Source organism: Lissotriton helveticus, chromosome 9 (assembly GCF_964261635.1).
Source record: "Lissotriton helveticus chromosome 9, aLisHel1.1, whole genome shotgun sequence".
Taxonomy (NCBI): domain Eukaryota; kingdom Metazoa; phylum Chordata; class Amphibia; order Caudata; family Salamandridae; genus Lissotriton; species Lissotriton helveticus.
The window spans coordinates 940,001,296-940,018,381 of NC_136070.1; the positions used below are offsets into that span (position 1 = coordinate 940,001,296).

The 17,086-nt window shown below is 42.5% G+C and overlaps 1 protein-coding gene across 1 annotated transcript in view; it reads right to left on the reverse strand.

Moving 5' to 3' along the window:
• LOC144782045 (inositol-tetrakisphosphate 1-kinase-like) overlaps positions 1-17,086 on the reverse strand; it is a 227,703-nt gene that overhangs the window by 8,518 nt on the left and 202,099 nt on the right. Inside the window, exons 6-8 of the mRNA XM_078661176.1 lie at positions 8,933-8,973; positions 7,762-7,927; positions 6,364-6,431 (exon numbers count right to left, since the gene is read on the reverse strand). Of these exons, the coding sequence (XP_078517302.1) occupies positions 6,364-6,431; positions 7,762-7,927; positions 8,933-8,973 (275 nt within the window). The remainder of the gene's footprint in view (positions 1-6,363; positions 6,432-7,761; positions 7,928-8,932; positions 8,974-17,086) is intronic.

Genomic DNA, 17,086 nt, shown 5'->3' on the forward strand with positions numbered 1-17,086 from the left:
GTGGGGCCCATAGGCCAGTGCCTACTGTGCCTATTTGGTAATCCGGCACTGGAGGATAACCACATTTGAAAAATGCACCACACGTAATAGAACTCACTTCGTCACCTACTCACTCAATAACTCACTGTACTCAAATAATGTGCCAGAAATGTGAAGAGCAAAATAACTACTTTACAATGATTATGCGCAAAGAAAGCTTAAACGCTGTGTCAGCCCGGTCTAAAAATACAGGTACAATCTAGGTTTTGACACGATGATCAAAAGGGAGTAAAATGCAACAATGGTACAATGCGTTTGCTTCCAGAGTCTCACGTTCATTTTTCAGATGACAGTGGTGCTATGGGTCAGGATGCAAGGGTGGCCTTAACATTATGGGGCATATTACCAACAACTAGCGATAATTATCGCTATGTTGGCTTAGCGGCAATATTTTTATCGCCGAGCTGCGGCGATTTTTATCGCTTAGGAACCTTGCTATTAACAAGGTTTATCTCCTAAGCGATAAAAATCGGCCGAAATGCATGAATATCGCTGAAAAGTCAGCGATATTCATGCATTACCAAGCTAATGCTCTTAGCCATGTTATCCACCTACCATTGGATAACATGGCTAAGAACTGCTCAGGGCAGGTGTTAGCTTTTGGAGATATTTGCGCTTAGCGCGAATATCTCCAAAAGTTGGTAATAGGAGATAGCGATGTTAGCGACTGTTTCCAGTCGCTAACATCTTGGCACGCCCACTTTGCATGTCATTAGTGATAAATTTCACTGACATGCAAAGCGGGGCCCAAGATGGTCGCTATCTCCTACTAGCTGTCGCTAACTGGTGTTAGCGACAGCTAGGTAATAGGGAGATCATTTTATCTCCGCTTTCTTGGCTTTTAAAGCCAAAAAGCGGAGATAAACCCCCTTGATAATATGCCCCTATATTCTTACAGAGTGGAAAAAATTAAATGTATCACATAAGGGTCTCAGAATGATCTCACTTCATCAAACATAGTTTTGCTGGTTACTTGATCAGCAAGACAACTGCAGTGTCAATGTTGCTTCTGATAACACACTTTTCCGTGTATCTTTTGTTTTAATTTATGGATTTCATTCTCTAAAGACTGATCCTTTCCTTTACAGCGATGCACTCAGTAGTATTGGGATCAAGAATCTGCAGCTGTGAGGTAAAATAGCTCCCAAGCAAAATGGCATTCATAGTTCAACTTCTCAGATTTGCAAACTGATAACCTTTTTGGTCTGCGGAAGAAAATAATGTTTAATGCAGCTTTGTGTCCTGACTAATGCATCGCTATCATCTCAAACAAGCATTTGTGGAGACAGTGGCTATAAAAAAATCAAACTAAAATGCTTCGATTGTAAGTGCACACTATCCCTGGCACGTGTCTTCATTAGCAAGGTTTCTTGCCTCGAATTCTAATACTAGAAACGCCACTAGAACACAGATCCAGAAAGAGCAATGCTTGTGAACGGTGATCAGCTTCAAATGTAGCAAATGCTCCATTACAGTACAACACAAGCAGTCTGCTTTGGTTAGAAACAACAATCACAAAAGTTTTATGGAAGGTTCCCCTGGTGACTTTCACAGGGAGGGGAGTAGACAGTACAGAAAATCAGACCCTGTGATTTTATCAGAAAGGATTCAGAATGCTGACTTTAAAGAAATGTGTGGGAGAACCCATGATGACACGGGCACGGTGGAGCAGGGAGGCCGAATCTATCGATACAGGCTCACGATAAAAGGAGCGGAGTTACCCTCTCTCGTAGTGGATGTACAAAAACTACTTTCATCATCCAAGTGCAAAGTGGCTTTTAAAGTGTGATTCCGAATTGAAGAAGGAATCTGCTATTTTCATATGAAGGTGGCCGAATAATAAATTACGGTGGCTCCTCCGTGCCAATTTATAATCACCGATGTTCCTATTTAAGGCTCGTCATGTTAAGAGACGAAACACAGTAGTGAAACCTGAACGGTATTTCCAAATCGACTTAGAAGTTCGCTGAAATAAATCTTCTGTTTAAGATTACAAGTCAATAATGTCAAATGTCCTGATGAAGGTGCAACCATTTTAACGACACCGAAACGCCGCGTCAACTGTTCTTTTGACTGTTTTTATTATGGTTTATATATATCATATTATGAGGAAAAATCTTTTTATAAAAAGTTTTTTTAATTTTAGAGTGTAACCCTAAAGGGAGGTATCACAATAAATTGTGCAAATTGTTTTTAATATTTTCGTTGTATATGTTTACTATTTTATGTTTTGAAATACAGTGACACAAATATCATCCTGTCAGCATAGTTGAGTAGATGCCAGGGACTCTCCTCAGGCTTGTTCTCCCACACATTTCTTTAAAGTCAGCCTTCTGAATTCTTTCTGAAAAAATCACAGGGTCTGAATTTCTGTATTGGTTAGAAACAAATCATGAGGCGTAAATTTACAAAAAATACTTGAGAAATTGTTTGATTTTGAAGTTCTTTGTAGCTTTCAGAAAAGTAATCCAGGCACCCGTCCCTGGCCGGGGCAAACTTGTTGGAGCCAGTCCGCTCAAAGGCCTTAACTTGGGCACAACTTTAATTTTGGTCCCGGTATTCAATTCGGCCCTCGCTTTGCATATTTGGGTTGGGGGTTCCTTCACCACACAGTAGATGGTCAAGTTTGGCTTAATTTGCAGACGAAAGCTTAATTTGGAGGGGGGTTTGTCAGACATGGATTGGATCCCTGGTGGTAAGATATCGGATAGGTCTCAGGTTCTCGTGGATGTGGTAACTTATTAACTCTGAAGGGGTGTTGTCAATAAGCTAAGATAACTAGTAAAGCTTACAAGTGACGTGTAACATTGTGAGCAGTAAAAGGGAAGTCATTTATTTACACAGAAAGCTCTAGCCAACCAACAAGTTTTGTTGTTGATGTGGACCATTTGCAAAATGTATTGCAATCCATGGTAGGTTATTGCAAAACCTTGCTTCTTAAGGAAAACTGTATTAAAATTAGGGGGCAGGAACGTAGCTTATGAGGTCAGACAGAGCTTTGAGATTAGGTTTACAAAGTTTACAGATCAATTGCAATGTATCTAACAAAACCTTTGAGGCGCTGAGAACGAAGTTTACTGTTTCGCTATAGGGCGGGCACTGTTACATTTTTGTTATGTTTTCCCTTGGGATTTCAATCAACCTTGGATACCTCTCCTTGCTCGTGTAACAGGAGCTTAGGTCACTCGATGTTACACTTTTTATTCTTTTGTGGCTTTTATTCCATATATACAAAGAGTATTTTACTTACCCTAGTTAAGAACCTTGCTATTACCGATTTTAGAGAAGCATAAAGCAAGCTACTTCAACTTAATGATGATTAGAGCATTTTTTATGTGGGTACGTTTTTAAAATAGCTGTCCGGGCTCTATTCACAATGAATACTAACTAGAAACGGTCTATAGTTTATTGACATATTCTTTGGTTTTATATCGATTTTCTATGAAATACCAGTTTTAAATGTTTTAAAATATTTTCTGCCATTTATAAATGTACTTTTATGGATATTTTTGTTTCCAAATAAAGAAATGATTGATTGATTGAAATTTATGTTGCATCCAAATGCACCATCTCTAGGCTCTCTTCAGCCTTTTACATGGGCTCCAGAGTGGGTGCACACCACAACTATGTTTCTGGAAATCGTGGACCAGCGATTTTGGCCAAATACACTCCCAAAAACTGTAGGGCCTGATTTAGAGTTTGGCAGACAGTATACTAAGCCTTAAAACTTTCTGCAGACATATGAGCATTGACACGTTCTTGTTACAAAAGTTTTTTTTACCTGTAGTCGATATCCTTCTTATCAGATACCAACCATAGGCCTTGGTCCCTGTGGTCCCCGTGGTCCCTTTGATCCTGTCTCTGTTATATGAAGTCTCAACATTTTCAGGCTACTATATTTACGGGTCCAAGAGTTAAGTCCTACTCATGACACAGCATCGGACTATGACAGATAAGAGGCCTGAGCACCAAAGTAAAAGTGGTCCCCATTTGTATAATAAGTAGCTAAAAAAGTGACCCGTATTTGCAAATTAGGTCAGGTTTGAACTTGTAAAGACACGCTGTATAAGGATTTTGCAAGGAATGGAAGATTGCATGGATTTGAACTTTCTGCTCTAATATCAGGAAAATCAACAGTAAAAGTCAGCCCAGCAGACTACAAAACAAGCTGACAAAGAGTACCAAAACCAGTCCACACACTGACCTGTTAGACCACTGACCGATCACCCTATAGGTCATGACTAAATTTGCCATTAAATTATTTTTGCAGGTTTCCCTTTTAAGCGGGTCCTAAAAAATCTGAAGTACCTGGATGTCATGCTCAGTAGAGGGCTAACATGCATTGTTTCTGATGAAAATGCGAAAACCTTCTGTCGATTTTTCTTCCCCACTAATCATGTTTAAAATTGGGACTTTGGGCCAGAATATAAATGGTGAAGATGACTGTTGCACTGAGATTTGTCAATTTTTTGTTATGTTACTGTTTGCAATACCAAGATCTAAACTAGCCGAAATAAAGGGGGAAATTAAAAAATTCACCAGGGGTTTGACAAGAACCATACAAAACTCTATATTATGAAGTTATCTGGAGACTTCAGATTACCTCATATAGGGTCTTACTACTTGGCATATCAGTTGGCATCCCTTTAAAGACTTCTACCATTCTGTGTCAACGAACTGAGATGTATTCAGATTGAGAGACAATTAATATCCTTGTAAGGCTATTTCAATACATTGTACAGTGGGTTTACCAAGACCAATCGGTCTTTTTACCGCCATCATCTGGTGCATTGCCCATTTTTAGTATGTTAGTAGTACTACAATAGCATTACTACCATATTACAAAATGCTACTCATAAACCTACGAGCGAAGGTTCCAACTCTGGCTCGCTTAACTTTTCCTGTGCGGAGATCTCTGTCCTGACCTTGGAGTATCCACACACATAATATATACGTACATGTTTTAGTAGTAAATGTGGGAGGTACGCTGGGTGGCAAGAAAAAGGGGAATACTTACTACAAAATTGGAGGGGTTAAGAGAGGAATAAAGAGAGGTTTAGGGAGGGACGTGTATCACCCACAAAAGAGTAAGCCCATTCGTTTTCACACATTGCACTTTTAAAGTTACTACAGCAAAAAAGGACCTGAAGCAGTTGTAAATATACATATAACATCAAGCATTCCAGAGGCTCTAGAATCAATAGGCTGAAAAAGACAGTCTGAGAGTTAGAGGGGTAAAAAGCAAAAGAAAATGGACACAGTACAGAGTACTAAGCTCAAAAACAGGTACTATGTAGATAATGTTATGGTATATGATGTATTATGATATACACAATATGTTGTTCATGATCTGATATTATCTGATATTATATAATACAATATTTTATATGATATGACATTATAGCGTTGTTGAGTAAAACAGGAGCAGGGTAAACTGTCAGTCCGTGCCCTATTTGGTCCCAACTATCCCACACTGGCTTTAACCATAAACAAGAGTGATATTGGTTTAAGAATTGCATTCCATACTTTGGATTTATTTGTTTGTTTTACTATGACTTGTGTGTATTTTTAAGTTACTAATCACAGTCTGTTAAACGATGTAAATGTGTGCTTATTAAACTACTCACCCTCTTCAAAAGTATAACCTTTTACTGCCTTGTAGCCTAAAATGAGCTACATTTTTTTCATCAATGTTTTGACATACCGTTCTGCCACATCTTTCAAGTGGAAAATATTATTTATAAAGTGCAAGAAAATTCTTTCTAAATAAAAACTGAAATATCTTGGTTGGGTAAGTTCCCAATCTTTCTAATTCAAGCTTAAATAGCTGAGAGGTAACCAATTGCCTTCAAAATTACACATAAAGATAATTGGCCTCCACCTGTGTTAACTTATAGTGAGTAACATCACTTGGGATCATTTAGTGTTTTCTGTAGGTTCTCTCTGCTGGACAGTGTGTTTCCATTCGAAGCCAAGACTCAACCATGAGCACCAAGGTGCTTCATTACAAAATTCAGGCTAAAGTTGTGGAGTGGCGAAGATCGGAGGGTGGGTATAAAAATATAACAGCTGTAAGACTACACGCTATAGCTAGAAGGACCTGGACCACAGGATGTGTCTGGTACCATTTATGAGGGATTTCCATTTGCATAGGGAACAAAGGATTCCATCAGCTTGACGCAGGGCTGGAATGCTTAGGAAAGCTATAGTGCAATTCAGGATGCTGCAATAAATGTTGGAGTTCACAAGATAATTGTCGGTTTCCATACTGTCCTACATACATAAAAAAGTAAATATCAAGGTAGAAGAAGAATATGTACTCACTGCAGACAAATGGGAGCAGGACTCAGGTTTGGAAACATCTTGGCTGTTGAATGTTATTGTTTTTCTCTCTTTAAACAAACAGGATAAAGAAACCATTATGGACTTTCTTTTGACACAGTCATATTGCCACATATGACAAGGAGATAGTCAGTCATATATTCGACTGTGAGCAAATGCTGCATTTTTGTGACTTTTGTAATATACTCAGGCATGGCCGGTGCACGTAACAGCAGCGGGCTGGTAGGGTGGGAGTGGGGGGCAGGGTGGGAGGGAGGGAGTCAACATATGACGAAATATGGAAAACAAAATTTAAAAAAAGAGTACCATGTACCTTGCGCTCGCCACATCGCCATGTGCAAGGTAAGTGGTTTTATTTCTTTTTTTATTTAAATTTCCTTATTATGCCACCTGTCATCTTCCACGCCCCGCCCCACCACCCCACCACCCCACTGCTATTACCTGCACCGACCGACCTGAATATACTGGATGACTGTGCCACAATTTTACCAAAAATGTGTATCGCCATCATCAATAATATAACCAATAGCATATCAACAATAACTACAGCTTCAGCAACATGAACCGCAACCACAATCAAGACCCACATTACCATCATCGACAGACCCTAACTAAAGTGAGTGAGCCTTAAGTCCAACATCACCTTTATCAGAATTAGCACCATCACCAGTGACAACTTCAGCAGCTGCAAGCCCCTCTCAAGATCACCATCCCTGTATATCCATCATCAACACATCTTTCCTCACAAGAACTCTTCTTCAACATCAGCATCACCATATCAAGGGTTCCATAACCTCGATGCACTCATCATTTATAGTGCTATAGTCTACAACAGTACCGCCGACATCTTTAATGAGATGACCAAGTTACCACTTCCAACATCAAAGCCAACAATGCTACAAAGAATCAATCAATACCACTACTGGCACCAATGCCCAACAACAACAGTGCATCAATACTGATACTGCTACCCCTGCCAATGTTACAGTCCAGCATAATGCCCATATTTGAAGGATATTACCTCTGGCATGTTTATCGCCATCACCACTGTGACTAGTGATAACAAAAACTCATAACAAATGAAAGGCACATCTAACAACTGTGAAAATTTTAGTTACAATCATCAAACCTTTGTTGAATCACTAATGGCACCTACAACGTGCTCTCTTTCCTACCACAAATAATGCATTTGGCACCAGAAATCAGGCTGATCCTACCAAAATACTTACACACAGCCCTTAGGGTCACCACCAAGTTTGAACATGATTTCACCTTGATACACCAACTGGATTCCAGCAAGGTCTGCTGAGCATAAAAACATTAACTGGCCTAATATGATATACCAAATGACTATGATGGAAGGAAAGTTCTAAAGATTACCTGATTCTCCAACAGGAAAATTCTTCAGGGACGGTCTTTGCACCACAAAGTGTTCAGCGCCCACCACGAAGACCTTGAACAGGACAGCATTGTGGTTTATGAAACTCTGCAGCAAGCAGGGGGGCTTTACCTCTCGGAGACCCTCGTGATTGAAGATCAAAGCCATCTGTGGAGGGCATCACACTTTTTAGCACATCAATTCTCCACCCATTCTGCACAATAAGCATTAGGCCCTGAAGTAAAACTCAGTGATTTAAGCAACACTTATCTTTTGCATATATTTCAATTATAGAGGCTTTGTACTAGATTTTCACTTTCCTCAATATTGTGTTTGGGCATCCTGTTGCAAAACTTTTCCAAAATGTGACTATTTCATCCTTCAAACACGTTTAGAGTCCTGCAGTAAACTCAGATTATCAATATCTGCCTTCTTAGCTAGTACCGCACAATCACTTTTCCAATGGCAATAGACCCTCTTCCGTATTATTCATGCCCACCCAGCCTGCTACACCTTCTACCTCCTAGTCACCAACAAATGACCCCCTACCATCCCTTTTTCTTCCGGCCCTTTATCTCTGCCGCCTTCTGCCCATACCCTGCATCACTCTTCACCCTTGCAACGCCCTCCCTAGCCTGTTAATTTACTATCCCTCCAGTACCTGACTTTTTCAAACCCCTCACCCCTCCCTCCGGGCTATCTCTCTGATTTCATGGCCTTTCCTCTACAAAAGGGTACATATGTATATTTTCTATCTGAAAATGAGTGCATTGTTTATAACTGTATACTTAAACCCGATGTAAAATGCTACAATGTGCCCTTTAGTGGTTACAGCTAACTTAAAAAATGAAAGAACTATAAATGTATGTTTTAATTCTTATCAATGGCCAAGAAAGCATGGAAACTCTCAGTTTTAAGTACTCACTTCTATATCACTCTATATTCTCTATAACATCTTCAATTTCACTTTATAGTTTTGTGGTTGAGAGGCAAGGTAATCAAACACTTACCTGAGGTCACACAGTTTGCCATTAGGGGAATGAACTTTAACTTTTTAGAGAACTTGCATTGCCCTCTCTTATATGTTCTTGAAGGCTACAAAGATATTTTTGTACCAAGCGTTTGATCTTAGACCCCCACCCACCCTTTCCTTGATGCATTGGACCAACTCACCTCATGGGAGCTGGATCCATGGGCCACCTGAGTTTTGCAAACTGCAAAATAAAGATAAAACAGTCTTACACAACACGGCTACTTCCACACGGTGTCAAATACACCTGTCGCCTGTACGCTTTGAGCAGTGAAAATCACAAACTAAGAGTAGCATTGTAAAATGTAGTCACCTCGGGGAATCCAAGCACCATAAAGAGTAACATTACATGAATGTTAACTACATGTTGTGGAACTGTTGTCGAATGAATTAATTGAATGAACATCTGTATCTAACTTTTGATGAAATGCCAATAAAAATAAATGTTAAAACAAAGGAAAGTTCTGTGTTGTCGTCCCTCGTGGATTGAAGGCCAAAAAGCAGAGCCTACTTCTCTGTGCGAGTAGCGTAGAATATTTAGTGGTGAAATCTATTTTTGATCTTACAGCAGTAGGATTGGGACCTTTGCTTTAGGAGATGTACAGTGCCTTGTGCCCCCCACATTTTTTTTAATGGTTTTCTCTCCTCTCACAAAACAAAGTGCATTAACCCAATCCAGGGGGTAGGCAGAGACTGCCTCTCCACTGCCCAAAGGCCAGACTCGATGACCAAATACCACATCTCCTTTATGAAGGGTGTTGGTCCAAGTTAGCTTAGAGGATGTGTGCTGCACTCCCACCAGAGAATATAGAATAATCACATAATTAGGGAAAAGATTATATTCACCCAGACATGCTGTTAAAATGACCACATGCATTCTCGGGTGAGAAGGAACCTACGCATATTCCCCTTCGATGGCCTCTGTGCACTTTAGGTGTGGGGTTCTAGCAACAGGATATCATCCTACCTTCTAGGTCCTTCTCATGTTGGGCTCCCTAGGCTACCAATGTTCAAGTCCTTGGTTTTTTATTGATGCTATAGGCTAGCTAGACAGTAACAGCACTGTGTGAAAGGCAGGCCAAGAGGGTGGGCTATTTGAATGAAAGCTTGTACCTTTGTTTCACAAAATAACTATAGTAAGGGTTGAGCTAACCACTTTCCCTCTCTTTCGGGACATCTGGAACAAAGCCGGACCCTACCCGGCAATTAGGTAGGGTATTGAATCAGTGACGACAAGGTTGATGGCCCATGTAACAACCTGAATAACTAGCCCACTTACTGATCTCTATCTGTTGCTAGGCATGCCAAAGCATATGTCACCTGCCAGGTACGGGTCAATAATGTCCTCATCGATGATTCAGGAGTGGAGGATCACGCCACTCAAGGTATCACCTAGGCCTCGAATTAGAAATGGGCTGAGGCACATCCTTCACACTGCGTTAACCGCAACAGGATCCACAAATGGAGATAACGTGATTCAGAATACATCGAGAATTTAAAAGAGGGGTATAAAAATCTCATTGAAGCAAAGAAAAAAATCAGATCCCTATGTTGCCAATAGAATCTCCTTAGTGAAGTGGCAGCAGCAAACGGTTGCAAGGCTTTCTGGTATCTAGTGGCAAAAGAAATGGAAACTCTCAAACAAATTTTACTGCAAACATTCCCACTGAACTTTGGATTACAGATTTCTAAAATATATTCTACATTTATAGCTCATTTTATAGGCTAGTAGTTAAACAGCACAGACATTCTGAAGCAAATGAGGATGCCTCAATTACTTGGTTCATAGAGGAGATTATAACAAAAGTGACACAGAGTCTTAAAGACCAATATCCTTGTTACCTCTACTGGGGAAACTACTGGAATCAAAAATAAACACCCAACTTAGTCAATACCTGGAAGCAAACAACATGCTAGACCCTTCCCAGTCAAGCTTTCGACCGGGGTTCAGCACAGAAACAGCAACGCTGGCGGTCACTGACTCACTAAGACGTACTCTCGATGCCGGTGGCTCCTCAATCCTGATCCTCCTAGATCTCTCCGCGGCTTTTGATACGATATCTCATCAAAGGCTAGCGGAGAGACTAAGTGAGTGTGGCATCGGAGGCACTGCCCTACAGTGGCTGAGAGATTTCCTAAGGGACAGATGGCAAACTATCATGCTTGGACCATTTATCTCCAAGAAGAAATTCTTGTTGGATAAGGGGGTTCCACAGGGCTCCTGTCCTAGCCCCACCCTATTTAATATCTATCTAGCCCCCCTGGCTAAGCTGATCCAATCTTTCGGCTTCGAGATTATTTCGTACGCCAACGATACACAGCTACTGTTCCCAATTGGTAATAACATCACTGACGAGAAACAACGTTTCATGGGCGGTATGCTGGCAATCGCAAATTGGATGAGGGAGCAATGCTTACAGCTCAATCCGGGAAAAACAGAGCTAATGCTCTTAGGGAAGTCCGCACACCTTTGGACCTCTGACTGGTGGCCCCCCCAATTGGGTGAGGCACCAAAACCTTCCACCTCAGTAAAAAGCCTGGGAATCCAATTAGATGTTAAACTGGATATGAAAGACAATGTGAAAACATCGCAGGATCATGCTACTATAATCTGCGTCTACTGCGTAGAATTATCCCCTACCTACCTCTGGAGCACTGTAGAACCATAGTGCAGGCAATGATAGGGAGCAGGCTGGATTACAGCAACGCCTTACTGGCAGAGGTAGGAGTTACGGCTTTATCAAAGCTACAAGTAATACAGAATACGGCGGCCAGAATGGTTTTGAATTGCCCTCCTGGAACTCCATCCCTCCCTCTGCTCAGACAACTGCATTGGTTGCCGATTCAAAAGCGCTCTATGTTCAAGACCTGCTGCCTGTCCTTCAAAGCTCTTAGAGGTGAGGGCCCAGTCTATCTTAGGGATAAACTTTCTAAGCATTCTAGTGAATGCAACCTAAGATCTAATGCCCTGGCCCTCCTGAACATCCCTCGGATTCGGCTAACCCGCACAGGCGGCAGAGCTTTCTCATTTATAGCACCCAAATACTGGAACTCACTTCCAGTGATGCTGCGAAAATCTACCACCTACTTTTCCTTTAGGAAACAATTAAAAACTTGGCTATTCCGATAACTTCCGACCTGCAGTATTCCCCCCTCCGGTAAGCGCTGAGATGCCCCTGGGTGAGTCATGCGCGATACAAAAGCCATTAACATAACATAACATAACAAAGACAATATAGTTCCTGGATTTTATATTATCCCACCAAGTGCTTCAAATATTCCACAGAAGGCTGGTCACTGAAACTATCAACAGCTTCCACATTTGCCAGCCACGTATACTTCCCAGAATCATGGTAAACACACTTGTTAGAGCCGCTCTTCAGGAAAGGTAAATTATTCAAACCCAGCTCATACAGACCAACCAATCTCGTTGACATTGAGGAAATAGATATTCATCAAAGATCATTTTGGAGCACATAAAGTCAAGGGATGAAGAGAAACACATCTTGTCCACCCACACAGAGGCTTCAGGGGCTGCCTTTCCACCATAGGTGAGATCGTCCATTTCCATGATACCATCAGCGTTCTCGGCCAAAGGATGCATGCCCTTGCTCGAGGCTTTTCTGGATCTCTCACAAGCCTTATTCTGGTTGACGGGAAAGTGCTCGGGTGCAAGCAGGACACACAGGCTTACCCACAGCACTCCAAAGATTAACAGCAGGCCTCTTCTCAGACTCTAAAACTCAAGTCAGAGTTTGTAAAATGCAGTGGTGGCCACCAGTTACAACCGGTGGTGGGAGCACGGGGAGAGCGAGCACAGGGGGAGGGGGGATTAATAATCTTCTTTTTTTTAAGCATACATGACACCCCAGCCACCTCCCACGTCACGTAGTTCCTGCTGGCCATTTCCTGGATCCCAGCAGCCCCTGAGACAGACTCCCTGCCAAGCCCTGTTCTGCAGAGCAGCATCGGGATTGGTCTGAGCGGGCGGAAAAGATGCCCTGCTCAGACCAGGGAGCCTGTGGGGTTTTCTGCTGGATACAGCCAGGCTGGAGAAACCTCAGTGCGCATTTGTGTTTTGGTCGGCCTGAGATGGCCGGCCAAACACACATGAGCACTTTGGGAGTGTACAAGCACTCCTCCTTCACCCGCCCATGCCTCGCCCCTCCATGTTCAAGCTGGCAAACGGAAAAAAAAACTATGCTAGAGCATCGTTTTATTTTTCCTTTGCTGCCTCTGCGCCAGGCAGGGGGGCGACGCTCCTCCACCATTGCGGAGGAGACACCACTGGTATAATGGCACCAGAGGAAATTGTTCATCAAATACTGAGGAGTAAAGAAAGATTGCATTAAAGCCCCCCTGCTTTTCAATCTATATACAAATAATATACATGATGAAATACTGGCAGCCACTGAGGACATACCCAGAATTAATGAAAAACATGACCTATTTTGGCCCTGTATACTGATAATGTCACTCTACTTGCTTTGACCCAAAATATCCTGCAACTCACCGTAATAGGAAGATAATGCGCCAAAAATCGCCTAAGGATCAACCCAATGAAATCAAGGCTTATGATCTGGAGCTGCAGAACACAGCGAGTACTGCACAAATCATTCAGATTGGGAAACAAGTAAGTGCAATAACAAGCAATAAGGAACTTCAACATCAATGCCATGTACAGTAATATTTTTGAGTGAATGAACAAATGAGTCACATTTATAAAGTGCTAACAAATATCCAATCAACCAAGAGAGGAACCGGGAGGGCTATTTTTTACGGGGTCCAGTGTATAGGCCCTGAGACTGTGCAGACACAAAAGGATACACTGTTCCTTAAAAGGTGATATTTTAAAAAAGGTTAAGTAATCCACAAAGTATTTTTAATAGTGTGGTTAACTACCTTAATAAAAACAGTGAGGAGAAAATACACACTGGTGCAATGATCCAGTTATGTATGTTCTACCTAGTGGTCGACATGTTTCATACTCTTATAGCAATTCATCTAGAAAAGAAAAACTGCTACACGAAGTGGTAGGGGCAAATACTACCTTTCACAGGAAACTTAGGGGCAGGCTGAGAGGTCCTGCTGTATCCTAGTGGGACCCTACTAAGATCAATAGCTGGCGTCAACGGTCTTCTCCCGTGTTTTGGCACCCTGATTATAGGTACCCTGTCCGCAGGACGGACATAGACCGGAGACCTACCCACACGTGGTTGGGAGGAAAGAGAAGCCAGCTCCGGTTAAGGTAGTTAACCACACTAGTAAAAATACTTTGTGGATTACCTAACCTTTTTTAAATTATCACCTACCTCTTACGTCTACACTTCCCCTAAAGCCCTCACACCCACATGCACCAACTGGCAGGAACAAAAGATCTCCGATAAAGAGCCCCTTTATGGGTGCCCGTCAGATATTGCACCGCCAGTCTGACGAGGAGCAAAACCGAGATGATGAAGCATGACACCTAGCTTGCTGGGTGTGTGAGGGTTTTAATTCCGAAAGGGGGATTCCCTCCCTTTCCCACCTTTTGCTTGGTTCTTCTATTCTCACCCACTTTTGGGGAACAACAAATATCCAATGCCATCCTGGCGCTAAAGGGAAATTGCCACAACAGGGAGGATTTTAGGATGAGAAAATAGTCAAGCTTTAAACTTTTTATTAAAAGTTGTGTTCAGTAGTGTTGCTAAATATCAAGGGGAAGTTCATTCCAAAATATAGCTGCTAAATAAGAAAAATATCTTCCACTTTAACTAATTCTCATGATTTTAGTTACCCTAAAAAAACACTGAAAGCAGATCTTAGTGAACTTTTAGGAGAATGATGATGAAAGTTAATGGGAACATAGCTTGGACCAGTCTTCATTTTAGCTTTGTGTGTCGGGCAAAGTACCTTGAAAGGAATCCATTTACGGATCGGAAACTATGGTAACAAAGGAAGATTAACTTTTACTGATGTTTTGGGGAATCCAAGCATAACACGGGCAGCTATTTTTTGCCCCACTTGCACCCACTGTAAGATATATTCCGAAGTGCAAAGATAGAGGTAATTAAGTAAAAATGACTCATCTCATGTTACCTGTAGAGAGATTTAGGGCCTGATTACAATGTCGGCGGGAGTTGCCAACCGACCGAGGGTCGATTTTCACAAACTTTCATTTCCCATATGCTTTCTCTGCTGTCTCTTGCCCTTCCATACTACCTTCTTGATCTCTCTCCTGATAGCATAATTTCTTATTTTCCTCTTCCCGTCTTCACATTTCGCTGTCTCGTGGCCTTCAAAGAGTGCAGCTGATTCTTCCTCACTGCTGATTTTCAACTGGTAAAGCTCTCCCTACAAAATGCATAGTCACAGCCATGCAACACAGGCAGGAGATTGGGGTAAAGGGAATAGGGTAGCCTCATGCAATGATATATCTGTTTTTGTTTTGATCCCTTTTGCCCATTCCTATCAGGGCACTGGAGGTTCAGCTGCAAGAGAGGCTCACTACAGCAGCTGGAGGGATGATGCGCTGGGCAGTCAAGGTTGCAGATGAGTAGGATTAGCCAGTGTTTGAATGGAACAGGAAATAGGCCCGGGCACCAAAATAAAAGTAACCCCCAATAGGGAAATGAGCCCTCTTTGTGTTTTGGGCCATCGTTGAATTTGTAAAGATAAACCGAATAAGCGATTTGGAACCTACAAGGTAGCGCACTGTCAACGCGCCCTCTGATAGCAGCCCTCTGGAGGGGAAAAATGGGACCCATGAATCCCCCATACATCCCCTTGCTGCAGCCACTCACTGCACCCACCTGCAAGGGGATGTCTAATCTCCCTTCAAAGTGCAGGCGAATTGCGGGAAACATCCTTTACAATGCAACTTTTACCACGCAATGCTTTTACATCGCAACTTTTACAACGCAAACCATTACAACGCATTGCGCTGGGGGGCGCTATAGGATAGGGAATATATTTAATTTACTATCCAACACCTTCCCTACTATCCACGGGGACTGAAGTTGGAATAGTAAATTAAACTATTCACTATCCAGCACCCCAAAGCGCTATGCGTTGTAAAGGCATGCGTTGTAAAACTTGCGATGTAAAAGCATACGTGGTAAAAGCATGCGTTGTAATGTCATACATCCGCGGATTGCTGCCTGTAGAGTGAAGCACAGAGCGGCTTCAAAGCAGCTGCTCCGTTTTTCACCTGAATGCGTTGCCCCCAGCATAGAGCGAGTACGTAGCTGCCCTGGGGGTGCACATTCACGATAATGTGGCACATTATCCTGGTTATCGCTGAGCGCACCTTTTGAAAGGTGCGCCCAGCGCTAACCAAGAAAATGCACCCATACCGAATACGGCCCAAGGCCTTTGTTACCACCGTCACCACTCCACCACTGTCATCTACAGCCAGTTCGGTCATCATCTTCAGGCCTGACTTGCAGGCACACGCTATACTCTCCTGTCAGCTTAGATGGCGTCTGCTTGGGATCCACAGCCAACCACCTATGATGACTGTATTGAGGCAGCACTTGCTGCAAGTACTCATATGCGGTCAAATCACAAACCCTGGGAGCATAGCACTGGTCACTGCTGCAGCCAAGGTGCAGAGTGGGAGCATTGAAAAGATCCAAACCTCCTAAATATAGCTGTTGATTTGCCTTGTGTATCTCACACTGATTGAGTTCAGACACAGAGAATGTGGCCCTGGAGCAGTGCAGCGTTCCCTGGCTATGACATCACACCCAGCTGGTGGAATGTAAGCAGAGCAAAAGCAGGAGTTCAAAGTCAACATCACATTCTCCAAAAGAATTGGAAACTTTGAGCGCATCCCCAGGCACTCACCTGCTTCTAGGCACGTAGCCCTCAAACTACAAGAGTAGCTGAGTGGAATCAGCTTCCATAATCTGCACAGCAACTAAATCCTTATTTGTGTGACACAATAGCGAGGTCAATAACACCTACCTACAATTATATTGTAGCCAGTACCCTGGCTATAACAGCATCATCATGGTATGTATCAAGACAGGCTTTAGGGCAGTGCGATAGGTGCGGCCGCACTGGGCGCTGACCTGTGGAGGGGGGCGCTGGCCTCGGGGGGCATGCTGTGTTTAGCAATAACTTATGATTGGAGAGATGAGGGACACTTTTGCCGGGTGGTAGTGAGAGAATCCGAGTAGGAGGTTATGGGGTGGCGGTGCCAATGTCGCACTGGGCGGCACTAGCGCCAAAGCTGGCCCTGGTACGTATATTACTATCGTCCACCTCGCTATATAAGTATATAATGTGCTCTTCTATTATAGCAGTATGACAAT